This window comes from Penicillium canariense (genome assembly GCF_028826845.1).
Source record: "Penicillium canariense strain IBT 26290 chromosome Unknown utg000002l_segment0_segment0, whole genome shotgun sequence".
In the NCBI taxonomy this organism is placed as follows: Eukaryota; Fungi; Ascomycota; class Eurotiomycetes; order Eurotiales; family Aspergillaceae; genus Penicillium; species Penicillium canariense.
The window spans coordinates 2,424,385-2,439,500 of NW_026622729.1; the positions used below are offsets into that span (position 1 = coordinate 2,424,385).

General features: G+C 53.1%; 7 protein-coding genes across 7 annotated transcripts; 4 read left to right on the top strand and 3 right to left on the bottom strand.

Annotated features, from left to right (window-relative positions):
- Nucleotides 1-436: 436 nt before the first annotated feature.
- Nucleotides 437-1,446, bottom strand: N7482_004072 (putative GATA transcription factor (AreB); the record flags this gene model as incomplete). The annotated part of the gene is made up of 2 exons (XM_056686197.1): nt 437-1,120; nt 1,219-1,446. 2 exons carry the CDS (start codon nt 1,444-1,446, stop codon nt 437-439), a joined length of 912 nt encoding a protein of 303 aa, XP_056544939.1.
- A 2,326-nt stretch (nt 1,447-3,772) lies between these two features.
- On the top strand, nt 3,773-6,115 carry N7482_004073 (1-phosphatidylinositol 4-kinase LSB6; the record flags this gene model as incomplete). Its single annotated transcript, XM_056686198.1, has 2 exons — nt 3,773-5,239; nt 5,297-6,115. The coding sequence occupies 2 exons, from the start codon at nt 3,773-3,775 to the stop codon at nt 6,113-6,115; spliced, it is 2,286 nt and encodes a 761-aa protein (XP_056544940.1).
- A 1,031-nt stretch (nt 6,116-7,146) lies between these two features.
- On the top strand, nt 7,147-10,584 carry N7482_004074 (DEAD/DEAH box helicase; the record flags this gene model as incomplete). The annotated part of the gene is made up of 1 exon (XM_056686199.1): nt 7,147-10,584. One exon carries the CDS (start codon nt 7,147-7,149, stop codon nt 10,582-10,584), a length of 3,438 nt encoding a protein of 1,145 aa, XP_056544941.1.
- Nucleotides 10,585-11,530: 946 nt separating this feature from the next.
- On the top strand, nt 11,531-11,887 carry N7482_004075 (uncharacterized protein; the record flags this gene model as incomplete). Its single annotated transcript, XM_056686200.1, has 1 exon — nt 11,531-11,887. The coding sequence occupies one exon, from the start codon at nt 11,531-11,533 to the stop codon at nt 11,885-11,887; it is 357 nt and encodes a 118-aa protein (XP_056544942.1).
- Nucleotides 11,888-12,167: 280 nt separating this feature from the next.
- N7482_004076 (med21 domain-containing protein) lies at nt 12,168-12,822 on the bottom strand (the record flags this gene model as incomplete). Its single annotated transcript, XM_056686201.1, has 2 exons — nt 12,168-12,722; nt 12,781-12,822. The coding sequence occupies 2 exons, from the start codon at nt 12,820-12,822 to the stop codon at nt 12,168-12,170; spliced, it is 597 nt and encodes a 198-aa protein (XP_056544943.1).
- A 187-nt stretch (nt 12,823-13,009) lies between these two features.
- On the top strand, nt 13,010-13,966 carry N7482_004077 (uncharacterized protein; the record flags this gene model as incomplete). Its single annotated transcript, XM_056686202.1, has 1 exon — nt 13,010-13,966. One exon carries the CDS (start codon nt 13,010-13,012, stop codon nt 13,964-13,966), a length of 957 nt encoding a protein of 318 aa, XP_056544944.1.
- A 169-nt stretch (nt 13,967-14,135) lies between these two features.
- On the bottom strand, nt 14,136-14,844 carry N7482_004078 (kinetochore Spc24 family protein; the record flags this gene model as incomplete). The annotated part of the gene is made up of 3 exons (XM_056686203.1): nt 14,136-14,313; nt 14,367-14,764; nt 14,818-14,844. The coding sequence occupies 3 exons, from the start codon at nt 14,842-14,844 to the stop codon at nt 14,136-14,138; spliced, it is 603 nt and encodes a 200-aa protein (XP_056544945.1).
- Nucleotides 14,845-15,116: the final 272 nt, after the last annotated feature.

Genomic DNA, 15,116 nt, shown 5'->3' on the forward strand with positions numbered 1-15,116 from the left:
CCGGGGAACAGCAAAAAAGAGGATAATTCATCAGATACTTTCAAAGTAGTCTTCACTAATTTTGTTGGTAGTTCCACCGTGTTCAACCTGTCGACCTTCCACATACCCTGTCCTCGCGAGCAGGTTGAGAAGAGAAAGAGTAAGGATAATACCATTAAAGCATACTGGCAAACTTCGTACACAGACCCGCGGAAAGCAAATTAAAAAGAGAGCTCTTGCAAAAAATCCGGCGAACCAGGGAAGATAAAAAAGGAAGGCAAGGAAATTAGCTTTTTTTGTGTTGAGAAAATTCCAGCCGATGAACGAGTCGGGAAGGGTATCAAAAGGACCAGGGAAGATCGGACAAGCCAGCAATCGCGCGGTGGGTTCGATGATAGATCGAATCGGAGCGAGAGGCGCGGAACACTGAGTGATGGCTGGGAAGTTGAGAGGAGGCTTAGGTGCTCTTGGGGGACTTGGGTTGCGCCGGCGATCCCTCAGGGGAATGTTCTACCATATCCGAGAGGCGGATCCTCTTCGCGGAAGGCTCTGAACTATCCGCATCAATAGAGCCGCTGCTGCCCATTTGACGCTCGAGTTCGTTGATGCGACGCTTCAGGTCATCCTCGCGGCGCTGAGACTCTTCTAGAGATCGTCGCAGACGAGCTTCAGAGTCCCGCGCAATCATCTCCGACCGACGCGCGCTTGCGTCGCTTTGCTCGAGCTCAGCAACGCGACCACGGAACAGCTCATTGATTAAGTCGAGTTCGCTCACACGTGTCTTGAGAGAGGTGTTGAGGGCTAGCAGGCTTTCGTATGTCTGTGGAGAGTCGAGCTGACGATCAACGGCAGAGGGAGAGGGCTGTCGCAGCGGAAGGGTAGGAAGGCCACCGGATGAGCTCAGCGAGCTATCGCCGCGGCCAGCAGTGACCTGGTCGAACATATGTTGCGGGGCGATGTTCGAGTTGTGCGCCTGCATCGACCCAAAGCCAGGAGTCTCCGTTCGCGACAAAGGGGAATTTGAGCGATCCGAGTGACCCGGGGACATCTTACGCGACGCGCGACGGTATGCATGGGCGCCAAGGGGAGTCCCAGCCTCCGCTTGTCCTGCCAGGCCGTTGCTGTCGATGGGTCCGCCAGACTGGAGAGAGTCGCAACGGTCAGCACGAGGGAAATTTTTTATCCTGGGGGACGAAGACCGAGGGGGCGCGAAAAATTTTCCTGGTCGCGGAGACTCACCTTGCGTTTGGGACCCTGGCCGGTTTTCACGCGGTTGCGACTTTTGATCACATCGGTCTTCAAGCTTATCGGACGAGGCCGTCCGTGCAGCTTGAGGAATAGTCCGCAAGCGTTGCAAAGAACGGAGCCCAGCTCGTCGCGACGCCACAAGGGCGTGGTCGAGGTGCCGCAGTTCTGGCAGACGGGCTGTAATTGAGGTCGCTTGTCGTCAGTCAATGTAGTCGCCATGGCGTGAGAATGTTAAAGAGGAAGATTGGGGGGGAAGAGATGGGAGGATAGTGCTGATGATAAGATTGGGGAGAGATTTGATGGGCTCGATAAGGATTGGCGATTGCAGAGGCGCACGGATCGGGTGATGCCAAGCCCCAGCGACTAGCTGATAAACCGCGCCGATAACCTCCGGTCGCAGATAACCCGCGCGATAAGCGTGAAAATCGTGAACGGGGCAGGGGAACTCCAGACGTCCAGATAAAAGATAGCGATATAAAAGAGACCAAATCCCACTCACCGGGTTATTACCCTGCCCACCAGTCGTAGCAGCAGGGGATGCGGTCGCGTAGCTTATATTCGCCATGTTCGCATTCGCGTCAAACGACTCGCTGTGGAAAAACCGGTCAGCCAACCCATGTGCATCCATCCGCCCATTGGATACCTGTCCTGTAGATAGGAGGGGCCGACAGGAGAAGGAGGGAAGTTGACCTCTCCTCCAATATTGAAAACATCATTGGATCTCCTTCACCAACTGATTTGTGGCCAAACGTACCGAAGATTGGAAGTGGGAGCGGACGCGACCGAAGCGAGCGCTGCCAATCCAGGAAGGGAGGCGCTCACGGAAACCGACCCAGGGAATGGATCACGATATTCAGAGCCCGGAAGTTTGCCAATCCCACTTAAATCGTGCAGCACAGGAGAGAACCGCTTCGGGATATCAGGGCCAGTAGATGCTGGACGGGCGACAGAGGGATCGAGGGACGGGGAGTCGTAGCGGGAAAGCTCGGGGGTCTGATGCGCGGACGAGGCAGGTTTGAGAGCCGGGTCGATGGGCGACGCCGGGAAGAGGATGGAAGCCACAATGGAGGGCGATTATAGAAATCGATCGAAATCCGGCCGTAGGAGACCGAATTGAAGGAGTAGGGGGGAGGGACGAGGAAACAGCGAGGGATCGGGCGTGGGTCGCGCGAGGCCGTCAATGGAATGGACGAAACTCTTCTCTGCCACTGACCCCGCAGAGCAGCTGCAATTGACCGCGAGAGACGGGCGCTTGAGGATTGTTCGCAAGGTAAGATGCCCGCTGGGTATTCGGCGACGACCGTTAGCTGGCGGTTAGCGACAAGACGAGGTTTCTCGGGAAAAAACCCAAGTCTATCGAAAACAGAAACAAGCGAAAGGAGTGACTGGGCTGATATCGCCCTTAAAAGTAACCCAAGGCTGAGAATGCGGTTGCGAAAAGGTGAGATCAACGGGAGAGTTGCGAAGAAGCAAGAAATGAAACGATCTTATCCGGGCGCTGATTGTTATTATCTCGCGGCGTATCGAAATTATCACTTATCGCGCGCCGCATACTCGGCACGACTGGAAGAAGGTACGGCGGTAATTACACGGGCAGCGTGGCATGTCCAGTCATCATTTGCGAGATCTGGAATGCATCAGAGATGTTTCCGTTTCCTGCCTCTTTCATCTATGCGCCCGAGATACCATTGTCTCAACCCCTGTCAATCATGTATGGCACCAATGGCTTGAGGCTTTTAAAGAGGAGAGCCAACGGTTCCTTCATGCGAACAATGCCAGGTATTGCTTATGATCCACTGATATACACAGTTTGGAATACGAGGCCTGAGTGGCTAGGGCAGGGGCTCTTCGTTGGGGTTTATGAAGACGCCTACAGTAATATGTACAAAGTACAGACATGGTATCTGGTGCTCGTAGGTGTCCAATGGAAGTGGACACGTTAAGCTCGTGCGTATCAAAATCTCCGGAATCGACACCAAACCCTATCGTGATACCCTATATTGTATATGTCATGTCGCCCGAGGCAGTGGGCCGGTAGAAGCACTGCATGACTTAAGGAGACACTGATCTTCTCATCTACTGTACCCTGAAGGACCGCTGGAAATGACAGCGAACAGGCCAGCGCAACCCCTTTTATGCGCGGGTGGATTAGGGGATCCAGTGGATCCCCAGCTGTGGCGGTGCGTATGCGTATTACACCCCGTCGCAAACTGGACAGATGACGCCCTGTGGGATCCCATACTGGAGGGCCCGTTCTGCAGGACGGGATGCCACCGCCATGGTAAATGACAGGTAAAGTAACCGGCTCCCCGAGTGCCCCCTGCCTTAGCCCGTGTCTGGCTGGCCATAATAATACATAATCATCCATGACGGGTTGGCCGACTAATTTCACTGCCTTACCACCTCCGATTCTTCCAGTCATTGCTTCCACCTGCCCCGTAATGGATTGAATGCTTTTCGTGTCCTTCGTTTCTCCGCAGATCTTATAGTTCCCTTTCACCTGGCTGGTTTGTGGCCCCTTCCCTAGACCAGCCTGTCCTCCACGATGCCGAAAAACCGCCCTGCCACATCGGGCTACGCCCGTCTCGCTCAAGAGGAGGAGGAACGCGGCTACCTCCACGATGACTCGGAAGACGATGACATTGCCGTCGCATCATCGACCGTCTCGACGTCCGCCCCTCGTTATGCCCCCATCTCCTCCCGAGCCCAGATGCAGGCGTCCGGTCTTTCTACGCCCCCCGGCCATCGACGCAGACACAGTGGATATCAACGGCGCGGCCGCCGAAATTCCGGGGTCGATATAAAGGCAATTAATGCACGTCTGGAACGGTGGGCGGAGGAGATTGCCGCCAAGTTCAAGATCAACCGCGTTAAGGGCAAGACCTACGAGGAAGAAAAGCTCGAAATCTACCACTCCGTCTTTCAGGCCCCGCCCGGGGTTCAGCCAGTGACCGCAGAAGTCCTGGAGTCGGATGAATTTGAGGGTCAACAGCGAACAGCGCGAGCTGAGTTCGAGGAAATCATCGAGAGTGTCCGTTTGGCAATTGAGATGGACATTCACCCACGGATGATTGCACAAGGAAGTTCGGGCAGTTACTTTGCCCGTAACACCGAAGGCAAGGTCGTGGGTGTGTTCAAACCTAAAGACGAGGAGCCCTATGCCTCCCGAAACCCCAAATGGACCAAGTGGATTCACCGGAACTTGTTCCCTTGCTTCTTCGGCAGAGCCTGCCTCATTCCCAACCTTTCCTACGTCTCCGAAGCCGCCGCCTACGTCCTCGATGCCCGTCTACGAACGAACATGGTCCCGTACACCGATATCGTTTACCTATCATCCAAATCCTTCTTCTACGACTTCTGGGACCGGCGCAAGGCGTGGAAGGGGAAGAAAACGTTGCCCCCTAAGGCAGGTAGCTTCCAGGTGTTCCTCAAAGGATACAAGGATGCCAATATTTTCCTTCGTGAACATCCGTGGCCGGATCAGACCAATTCTGGATTCCGTGCCCAGGATGCTCCGAAGCGCAAGAAGCGGCCTTGGAACGAAGCATGCCGCCCATCAGGCGTGCAATCCGACGATGAGGATGAAGATATGCCATCGCCAAACCCTCGCGACGAAAGCCGCGAGCGGCGGTTCAACTGGACTGAAAACCTGAAACAGTCATTCCGCGAAGAGTTGGAAAAGTTGGTCATTTTGGACTACATAATGCGCAATACGGACCGTGGATTGGATAATTGGATGGTCAAGATTGACTGGGGCGCCGAGCAAGTTTCTATCGTAGCGGATCCCCCGAAAACTACCGAGCCAACGCCCAAACATGACGAGGACGAACTCATGCCTCCGCCTCGCCCGGTTTCTGTGAACTCAAATGGCTCTCATCCCTATAAGCGCCAGGAGACGATGATAGCAGTGAGTCGCACGGGAACACCTTTGGCATCATCGGAGCAGCAAGCCTCGGTTCAAGTGGGTGCTATCGACAACAGTTTGTCGTGGCCATGGAAGCACCCGGATGCTGTCAGTTCTTTCTCTCTTTCGTACATTGGCAAATGATTTGATGCTGACCAAACATAGTGGCGAAGCTTCCCCTTTGGATGGCTCTTCCTGCCGGTTTCCTTGATCGGCCAACCCTTCTCGCAAAAGACCCGTGACCATTTCCTCCCTCTGTTGACGTCTACTGCGTGGTGGAGCGGAACACAAATGGCTCTGCGCCAGGTGTTCGCTCAAGACGATGACTTCAAAGAAGGCATGTTTGCACGACAAATCGCGGTGATGAAGGGCCAAGCCTGGAACGTTGTCGAAACTTTGAAACAACCGGACCATGGCCCGCTTGAATTGACCCGAAGGACACGGGTTTGCGTATGGGACGACTTAGTCGATGTGCCCGTTGCCATCCCGATGCGAGCCCCATCCATGGACGCGCAAAGACGCCAGGCCACGAATTACGACTATGACGAAGAGGAAGAAATGGATATTGGTGCGGCCAATTCTTCTAACGCCCCGAACGATCATGACCTTTTGGGTCTAGATTCGGCCCCGATTGATCTCCCCAACCCGAATCGCTTCGAGCTCAACCGTAATCGCCCAGACGGAGACTCGGTTGGCAGTCCTGCGGCTTTGAATGACGGCGATCTTGCTCGTCGGAATGGCGATGGCGCCTACGCCAGATCATTGGATGGGTGGCCCTCGCTCCCTCCTCGACCCAACAAGCATCGCAAGCAGGGCGGCTCCGTGTCTTTCCGTGTGCCTCATGTCAATACCTTTGGCAGCGATGATCTTGAGGGTGACCTCGGATACGCTGCCGCCGAGGGCATGGAAGGCAACCAGCGCAAAGTTATTGTTGAGCGCTTAGAAGCCGTCAAGAGCAAAAATCCCGTCTTCACCTGGTGCTAAAGATCATCTCCTGTTTTGCGCTGGTTTCTACTCACTCCCATATCCTTTATTTTCTCCTCCATTCTCATGTAGTTGCATTTTTCACCCATCTATCTAATCCGCAAATGCTTCTTTAGCGTTCTTTTCTCGGTGCTGTCTGAAATCATCGCATGATCTCCGTCGACGGTTTCTTTTTTTGATCCTGTTGGAGACACATCGCAGATGTATCTTCATAGAGGCATTTTGCACCACTCTGTGCTTCCCAGATGTTTCTTTCCGCACGCCATGCTCATGATTGGGGAATTTGTGTTGTATATAGACCTTCTCTGGCTGTTCGGGTTGAGGCGGCGCATCTGACGAGCGCCTCATGTAGCATATATGACGAGATTTAATTCCATGATACCATCGTCCATTTTTTCTTCATTTATTTTTTTAGGAAAGATGAATTCAGATACTCGTAGTAGGCAGTGCGCTGTTCGCCCGTCCGGTCTAGAGGCATAATAGATGCCTCTCTGCTTTGTTTTGACTCCATTGTGTTTCAAGGGCTATAAGCATGTACAATTAATCTTCAGTCATATTTGTCATGATCTATTTTTATGAATGCATTTACGCTCACCTTTCGAATACGAAAGCTTATCGTCAGGTCGTACACAGTCTGCGTAGCCTGCGGCTCCCTTGATTTAGCTGATAAGCGCGCCCTTATCGGCGGGATCTTCCGAGTAGAAGAGCGTGAGGTCATGATCTCTGCCCGCCCTTGAACTTCTTTCACTTTCATCCTTGACGTGACCATCATCTTCTATGACCGCGGGCAGCGCTGGTCGTTGCTGGTGATTATTTTCCCTCCCGCTTCTTCCCCATCGTCAAATGTCGCGAGGCCTCTACACATCTCGCGACGGGACCGCGCCCCTCGCTCTTTCGGTCACCTGCACCCTTTGTTTCTGATGAGCCTCAGCCTCGACGAACTTTCATTCGTCCGTTCTCTTTCTCTTTATTTATAACTGCGGCTATTTACTGAATACCCCATCATCCTCCTCATCCTCAAATCCAGCCTCATGGAGTCACACGCGGCGATGCTTCTAAACCCAAAGGGTTATAGGAAGCAGGTCCAGCGCAATGGTAATGACCTCTCCAAGAGCCCTTCACCCACCCCTTCCAGATTACACGACCTTGCGATACCCGTGTTTCCCAGCGAGACGCCGCCTGCCCCAGAGGGATCTCTCAAGCTTTCTTCGACCGAGGTCATGGAGTCGTCTGAATGCGCTAGCTCACAATCCCCAGGCACTGGATCGAATTCGACTCACCTTCCTCGCGAATCTGCCCCTCAGACCTCCGCTATTGCACCCCCAGGCACAGTTCCAATCATGCGCTCCCAGCCAAAGGAACCCTCGAATGAAGATCTCACCGTACTATTTACAAACGCTCGTGACGGCGAAGAGAGCGATGCGAAACGAAGCTACCATGAGATCAGTGACAGCGACGATACCCGACCTCGATCGCGCAATCTAATCGAAGGCGTATACGACGTTGAACAGCGAAAACATCAATATCAGCCGACGAAAAAATTCAAGTTGGATGACGCGGATACGAAGGCCAACATGGCGAAAAAGTCCGCGAGTTCCGGAGATAACGGCCTTGGGCAGTGGTTGAAAGAGGTCGAATCCAAGCAGACTTCGACTTCAAATTCCACACCTGCTGCATCTGATGTGGTGGACTTGACAGCAGATCTTCCCAAGACCACGGACGACGATGATTTGCAGGTCACTGGGTCGAACGATCTCAGCAACCAGCGGGTTTGCTATGGCAAGGTGGAAAACGCAGTAGTTAATGCATACATCGTGCCCAAGCCTCGCGCCAATCCTGTTCTTGGACCCGAGGCACTGCAATGGTCTTCGATGAAGCTGGATTTGGTCCGAGAGGCGCGCAAGGGAGACAATCGAATCCATGTCAAGGATTCTTTTGGCAAGACTTTTGCAACTGTGGACGCCAAGACTGCCTTAGCATTGTGCCCTTTGCTCGACTCTCCTGTGTTGGCCATGGATGTTACTGCTCGTCTGGACATGCGTAAAAAGCTTCCTGGTGAGGAGGTGTGGCAGCCTACTCATGGACTTTATCGGGCATCAATCACCCTCTATGGCCCGCGCAAGCATGCCGAAAAAATTGGAAAGCACTTGAGCCAACACAATGTCTGGCTAGGCACTCCAATCTTTGTGGAAAATGGAGTGCCAGTGTTCAATCCCCATGCAGAAAAGAGACTTGCAATGGCAGCTGCAGCTGCATCAAGCAATCTTCGTGATCGAGCGTCCTACAACAACATCCGATACGAAGTTCGCACAGCAGAAGAGGTGACCGATTCCGTGATGAAAATGTTCGACAAGCTGGTCAGTATGAACATTCCCAGTATGGAAGCGCCCTCTACAGTGACGACACCCCTTCTTCCCCACCAGAAACAAGCACTCTGGTTCATGATGGAAAAGGAAGCTCCACGCAAGTATGGCGACAAAGAAGAGGATCACAATTCACTGTGGCGCCGAGTCGGTACACATGACGACATGAGATACCGGGACATCATCAGTGGAATCGTTTGTAAAAACGAACCGGAACAGACTTATGGAGGCCTCTTGGCCGATGTGATGGGTCTGGGAAAGACCTTGAGTATCCTCTGCCTGGTATTGTCCACGCTCGACGCTGCTACTCGATGGGCTGAGAAGATTCCCCCTCGCCCCCTTGTTCGCGAGATCCCAGGCATTCGCAACACGCGGACTACACTCCTAGTCGTGCCCCTGAGTACTGTCAACAACTGGGTTTCGCAAATCAAAGAGCACATCAAACCGGGATCGATAACCTCCTATGTTTTCCATGGCGCATCACGTACGACCGATCTGGACGAGCTCTCCAAATTCGATATAGTGATCACTACTTACAGCACGGTCCTCAGTGAGATATTTGGGCGAGGCTCCAAGCGTGGTAGTCCTCTGGCCAAAATGAACATGTTTCGAGTCGTTCTTGACGAGGCACACGTCATTCGAGAGCAGAATGCCCAGCAGACTAAGGCGATCCTGAGCCTCAACTCCCAGCGTCGTTGGTCTGTAACTGGCACCCCTATTCAGAACCGTCTGGAAGATCTACTCTCAGTTACTAAGTTTTTACGGCTGTTTCCTTACGACGACCGAGCCAGGTTTGGTCAGCACATCATCTCCCCTTTTAAGACCGGCGATCCGACCGTGCTCGCAAGTTTGAGAGTCTTGATTGACTCATTCACCCTACGTCGAGTCAAAAATATGGTCGATCTACCTGAGCGAACAGAAAAGATCGTAACCTTGGATTTCACTGAGAAGGAAAAGCAGCTGCATGAGTTCTTCCGACAGGAATCCAATGATATGATGGGTGTTATAGCGGGAAATAACAGAAAGAAGATGGGCGGCCGTATGTTCCACTGGGTGCTGAAAGCGATGATGACCCTACGCCTGGTCAGTGCCCATGGCAAGGAGCTCCTGGACGTGGGAGATCGGGACAAAACAAAAGGCATGAGTGTACAGGACGCCATTGACCTGGCAGACCTGGAAGAAGGCGAAACTGATGAGAGCCGGGAGACATTTGAAAGGAAAGCCCATGGCCATGTTGATCTTATGGTTCAGTCAGGAGATACCTGCAAGCTCTGTGATAAGCTCATCGAAGCGCCGATGACGGACGCTGGGATCCCTGACAAAAACGCCCCAATGGCTATCTATTTGCCATGTACCTGTGTCCTTTGCCCGGATTGTTTCTCTTCCTGGAAAGCCGTGGGTGACGCAAAGCCCGACACGGATATTCTATGCCAAGCCTGTGAGGGTTGGACAACGTTCCAGTACTCGACGGTCAGTCCAGCTAGTCTTGAACGCTACCAAATTCAACAGACAGAAGCGCGCAAGAACGGCAAGATCCTGGGCGAGTACGAGGGTCCGCATACGAAGACGCTCGCTCTCATTCATCACTTGCAATCGATTGCGGCGGAAAGTAAAACTTTGGTTGGCGAACCACCCATCAAGAGTGTGGTATTTTCAGGATGGACCTCCCACCTGGACTTGATCGAAATTGCGCTGAAAAACAATGGTCTGGACAGCTTTGCACGACTGGATGGCACCATGACCTTGGCCGCCCGGGCCCGGGCCCTTGAAGCTTTTGCAAAAGATGATTCTGTCACCATACTCCTGGTAACCATCGGTGCTGGCGGTGTTGGTCTGAATCTGACCTCTGCCTCCCGTGTCTTTGTCATGGAGCCTCAGTATAACCCTGCCGCAGTTGCCCAAGCCGTCGATCGTGTGCACCGCCTGGGTCAGCATCGCGAGGTGGTTATAATCCAGTTCATAATGCGGAATAGTATCGAGGAAAAGATTCTCGAGCTAGCCAAGAAGAAGCAGAAGCTAGCTGATATGAGCATGAACCGTGGCAATCTGGACAAGCGGGAAGCTCAAGCAGAGCGCATGCGGGAATACCGCAGCCTCTTTAAGTGATAATATCATTCTTCACGACAATATTCGCCGTTCGACGGCTCTATCTGCCCTTAGGGTCTCTGCGAGGCACGGCTCCGCATCTGCTCCCGTCACACTGGCAATTCAACTGGCAGGCGGTTGGTTTTTATTTCTGGTTTCGTTTTATACCCGGTGGGAGGATCTTCATTTCTTGTCATTTATGGCGCTCGCATCTTCGCATCCTTGTTTCTTGTTCTTATACAATCTGTTTTCTTCTTCTTTTTCTTTCTCTTTTCTTTTTGCTTTCTCGGTCACTGGCTTATATACGCTTCTGCCCTTCAAATAGACGGGACATGCCACGCGGTATTTAGATAGCCCTTATCTACAATTGATGCTTCGATGCATCTCCATCGCCTTTCGACTCCTATTGGCAGCAGACATTGATAGCCACTTGCGCTATGTAGTACTTCTTGGACTTTCCATATCGTCTCTAATGTATGCCGTCCGAAGCCTTGCGCAATCAATATTCTCTTTCTAAGGAGAGAAACGAGGGACCCAGCTGACACTCGCCGCATTCCATGCTGGTTTAGCTGATTCATCCACAAGAGTTTGGTGTCACTCCCAAGCAGATCTTGTAGCACGTTACATAGCCACGCGTAAACAAGACACTTCAATTTCTCCTCCAGATTTTTCCAGGCAACAGGTGTAGCAGTACATACGCTTGCCATATGCTGTGCACGCCCATCACCGTCGTCCCGGAGGGCCCGAGACATTTGGTGTAAGATAATCAACAAAGCAGCCAAGTCCCTGCATGAAGTCGATTTCTGTACTTTCAGGCGCAAATCATAAATACTGACACGACGGCCCCACATCAAGGGCAGTAAATAACTGCCCATGTCGAACTTTCTGCTATAGATCGGTTGAACCATTTGACGCCTGAAATTCCTATTTATTTTCAACCTCTCCAAACGAGCCATCCAACTTCATGATGAAGCTCTATATGTCCACATCCGCAGCTCTTTTCATAACACCTTCATTTGCCTGCGACTTCCTCGATATCGGAAAGGACTGTAACTGGGAAGGGAGCTGGCCACTTTGCGGCACTACCGATGACCACATCGGGATCAAGATCGACGGCCGCACCCTGGTCGAATGGACCAGGGATAGGGATTTGAAGGACATCTGCAAAAATGACAAGGATCGTGATGGGGACTGCTGCAGTAATTATGGACATAGTTGCGTCTCTGGGTACAAACGGCTCTGGTGCAAACACTACACTATGCGTGATGCCGTTGATGTCGCAGATGATGTCCTCGATGGCGTTCTACCAGCGGTCCTTCCTTAGCTGAGCCGAGCGGCCATATCCGCGGCGATGATGGTGATTGTTATTCTTCGGCGGTATATCTTTTTTTGTTCTTTGCATTGATGGTTGGATCCCAAGGTTAACAACAGGCAAATTGCATCAAAACATATCAATTGGTAATTTGAACGAAAGTATAATATGCGAGACCATGAGACCACAACGCCAGAATCATTTCCTTAAAAGATTTAAACACCACCTTGGGTATCTGAAGCCCTTCAAAATGCCATCCCCCCAAAACATTATACCTTTTAACACAGCAAGATCAATTACACTCCTGCCGATCCACGTAGACTCCCACGGAAACAGCATCCAGCACATCCTCCAGCCTACGCCTCAGCAGCTTCAGCTCCTGCGCCTTCGCTACACGCTCCTTCTCCACATCCCGCAACTGCGTCTCCAGCTCACGGATCTTGGCCTCCTGCTCCGCCTCCGAGGCCCCAATACCCGGAAGAACCGAGATTAGGTACTCAATCTGCTGTTCTTTGATAATGAGATCCCGCGCCAGCTCCCGCTGCCGAGCTGCAAATGTGCGCGGCGAGTCTGGCTGTGGAGGAAGGTTGGGGTCTTCACCTTCAACTGCCCCTGGTTCTGTACCGGGTTGCTGGGTTGGCGGTGGCACTGGTGATTGTGCACCGCCAGCTGCTGCGGCCGCTGCCGCTGATCCCGCGACGGAGGCGGGTACGGGGGGTGCGGTGGTGTTTTTGGAAATCTTGGCTAAGGCGGGCGCGGCATTGGGGACGCCAGACGGGGGAATGGCTGGGGAGTTGTCATGATAGGTACTGAGATAGCCCAGTGTTGCGTAAAACTGAGTTGCGAGCTGTGGGAGCAAGATTATGTTAGTGGAAGATCTGATCGGCGGGCCTGGGGAAACTTGCCTGGTCGAGACATGTTTGGAGCTGGGTTAGGATGTCTGCCATGACAGGCGACGTGGGATGTGAGGAGGCAGAGCACCAAGTGGTTGAATTGATTGGATGGGGGCGGAGGGTGAGGCGAAGGAGGGCCAAGCAGTCTGTCAAAGCCAAAGTTGCGATAAGAAAAGGTGCGGAAATGCGGAGAGAAGCTCCAATGCGGTGAGCGCGCCTTTCTCATCTTCCACACCACTCAATGCGACACCTGCGCCTACACAATGGCCTCGCCGCCAGCGACTTGTCGCTCAAGTTCATTCACTCAATAAATCTGCGCCGTTGCTTCTCCCACTCTCGAGTCAACCATGACCTAACACCCTTCACCCGTCGCCTCTTCAAAATCCCCTCTGCACCGTCTCCGCCTTCCCAGCACCACAATAACCTAACTACTTTCCTCTCATACGCCGAGCGCATATCCCTACCCTCTACGAGCACCGTCTACATAGGTACCCACTACGAGTACACCGTCCTCCAAAGCCTCCGCCGCTATGCGCTAGCGCTGCACCGCATCGGCGGCCGCGACGACGCCGGGATTGATCTTCTCGGCACCTGGCACCTGCCAGAGCGGGAGCGGGAGCGCGCACTACGCGTGCTGGTGCAATGCAAGGCTCTCAAGACCAAACTCGGGCCCAATTTGGTCCGCGAGCTAGAGGGCACGTTCCGCCAGGCGCCTGTCGGCTGGCGCACGGGCCAGACCGTTGGCATACTGGTGAGCCCGCGGGAGGCAACCAAGGGAGTGCGGGATGCGCTGGCGCGGAGCTCGTACCCTCTTTTCTGGATGATGGTGGAGCGGGACGGGACGCTGAAGCAGGCTCTTTGGAATGCCCGTGCGGAAGAGCTTGGGTTGGGGCCATTGGGAGTAGACACGCGCTATGGCACTGGCGTTGCCGACAGCGAGTCTGGGTCTCTCACGAAAGAGGTTACTTTGACTTGGGATGGATGCGATATTCCTGATATGGAGCAGGTGGAGCAGGGTCTGCTTCACTATGAGGGGCAATGGGTGAAATCGTGGGGGGAAGACTTGCCGGGAGTCGAGAAAGAAGCTCTTTTGGAAATTGTGGAGACGATCTTTCCTGATGGTCAGCCTGAAGCAGGACCAGACGGGGTTGTACCCGATGTAGACCGGGTAAAAATATTGCAGGCTCTACGAGAATGATGAGCATCACTTGTACGATATTTCCTAACGACCATCAGATGAATGCGACGAAGTCGAAAGAGCTTTGTCATTAGAATCCAAGCTTCGGGGGTATAGAGTAACTCCGCCAACAATTGCGCAAAGGCCCACCTCCATAGAACGCCAAAAACAATCCGGACAAGTAATATCATTATCCCTGCATTGTCGACCAAAAGTAGTTGGCGTAGAAGAAACGGGAGAACTTCGGGTCAATATTGACGACGTGCACATCGCCCTTGCGACTATTGCGAATAACAGCCCGGTTGAAATTGCCAGCCTCGTCGGGCTCGATATCGATGCCCAGGGAACGGAAGATTTTGAGCCGCAGTCTATCAAATAATGAGGAACAGTTCATGGTACGTCCAACGTAGAGCGCACTTACATCGTCGCGTCATCTGCCTCCCGCTCACGGCGTGTGGTCTCGTCTCCTTCGAGACCTTGTGACTCCAGGTCGGCTAGTCGCTCCTTTAGCATTTCGAGCTCACTCTCAAGACGCTCGCTTTCAATTTCTAGCTCCGAGGCGGCCTTAGCGATGCGGAACTTCTTGGTGTCCAGCTCGACGATCTCGGCGGCGTGCTTGCTGGAGTCGTGCACCGCCACAGCTTCTTCATGTTGGGTGGTCAGGGAGTTGAGATGGCGGGCAAGTTTGCGCAGGGAAGTTTCAGCCTCGCGGATGCGTAGGTCGCGCGATTGCTGCAGTGTTGAGAGGGAGTCATTGATGCGTGTGACAGCTTGTTTGTCCGGTTGGATGTTGAAGTTGCCGATGGTGTGGTGGATGAGCTGGGGGAGCTATTAGTGACGTGACTTGATGGTTTCAATTCAGGACCACCTACTGTCCCAGGATCCTCGTCGAGCAACATGGTGGCCGGTGTGATTTCAGCGCAAGTCGGTGGACGTTGGGTGTGGGAGGAGTTGAGCGAGTGTTTTGATTGTTGCTGCCGCAACCGCCACACCTCGGCGGGCTGCACCGCCACAAGTTTGGCTCTCCGCAAGTGACGTCTGCGTGTGATTTCCTTTCCTGCTGCCTCGCCGCTTGGGCTTCCTGGAACTTACTTACCTTTCGCCTCGCTGCTGCTCATCTCAACTCGTGTCGATATCCTCTACCTCCACCATGTCTAACCTTCCCTGTATG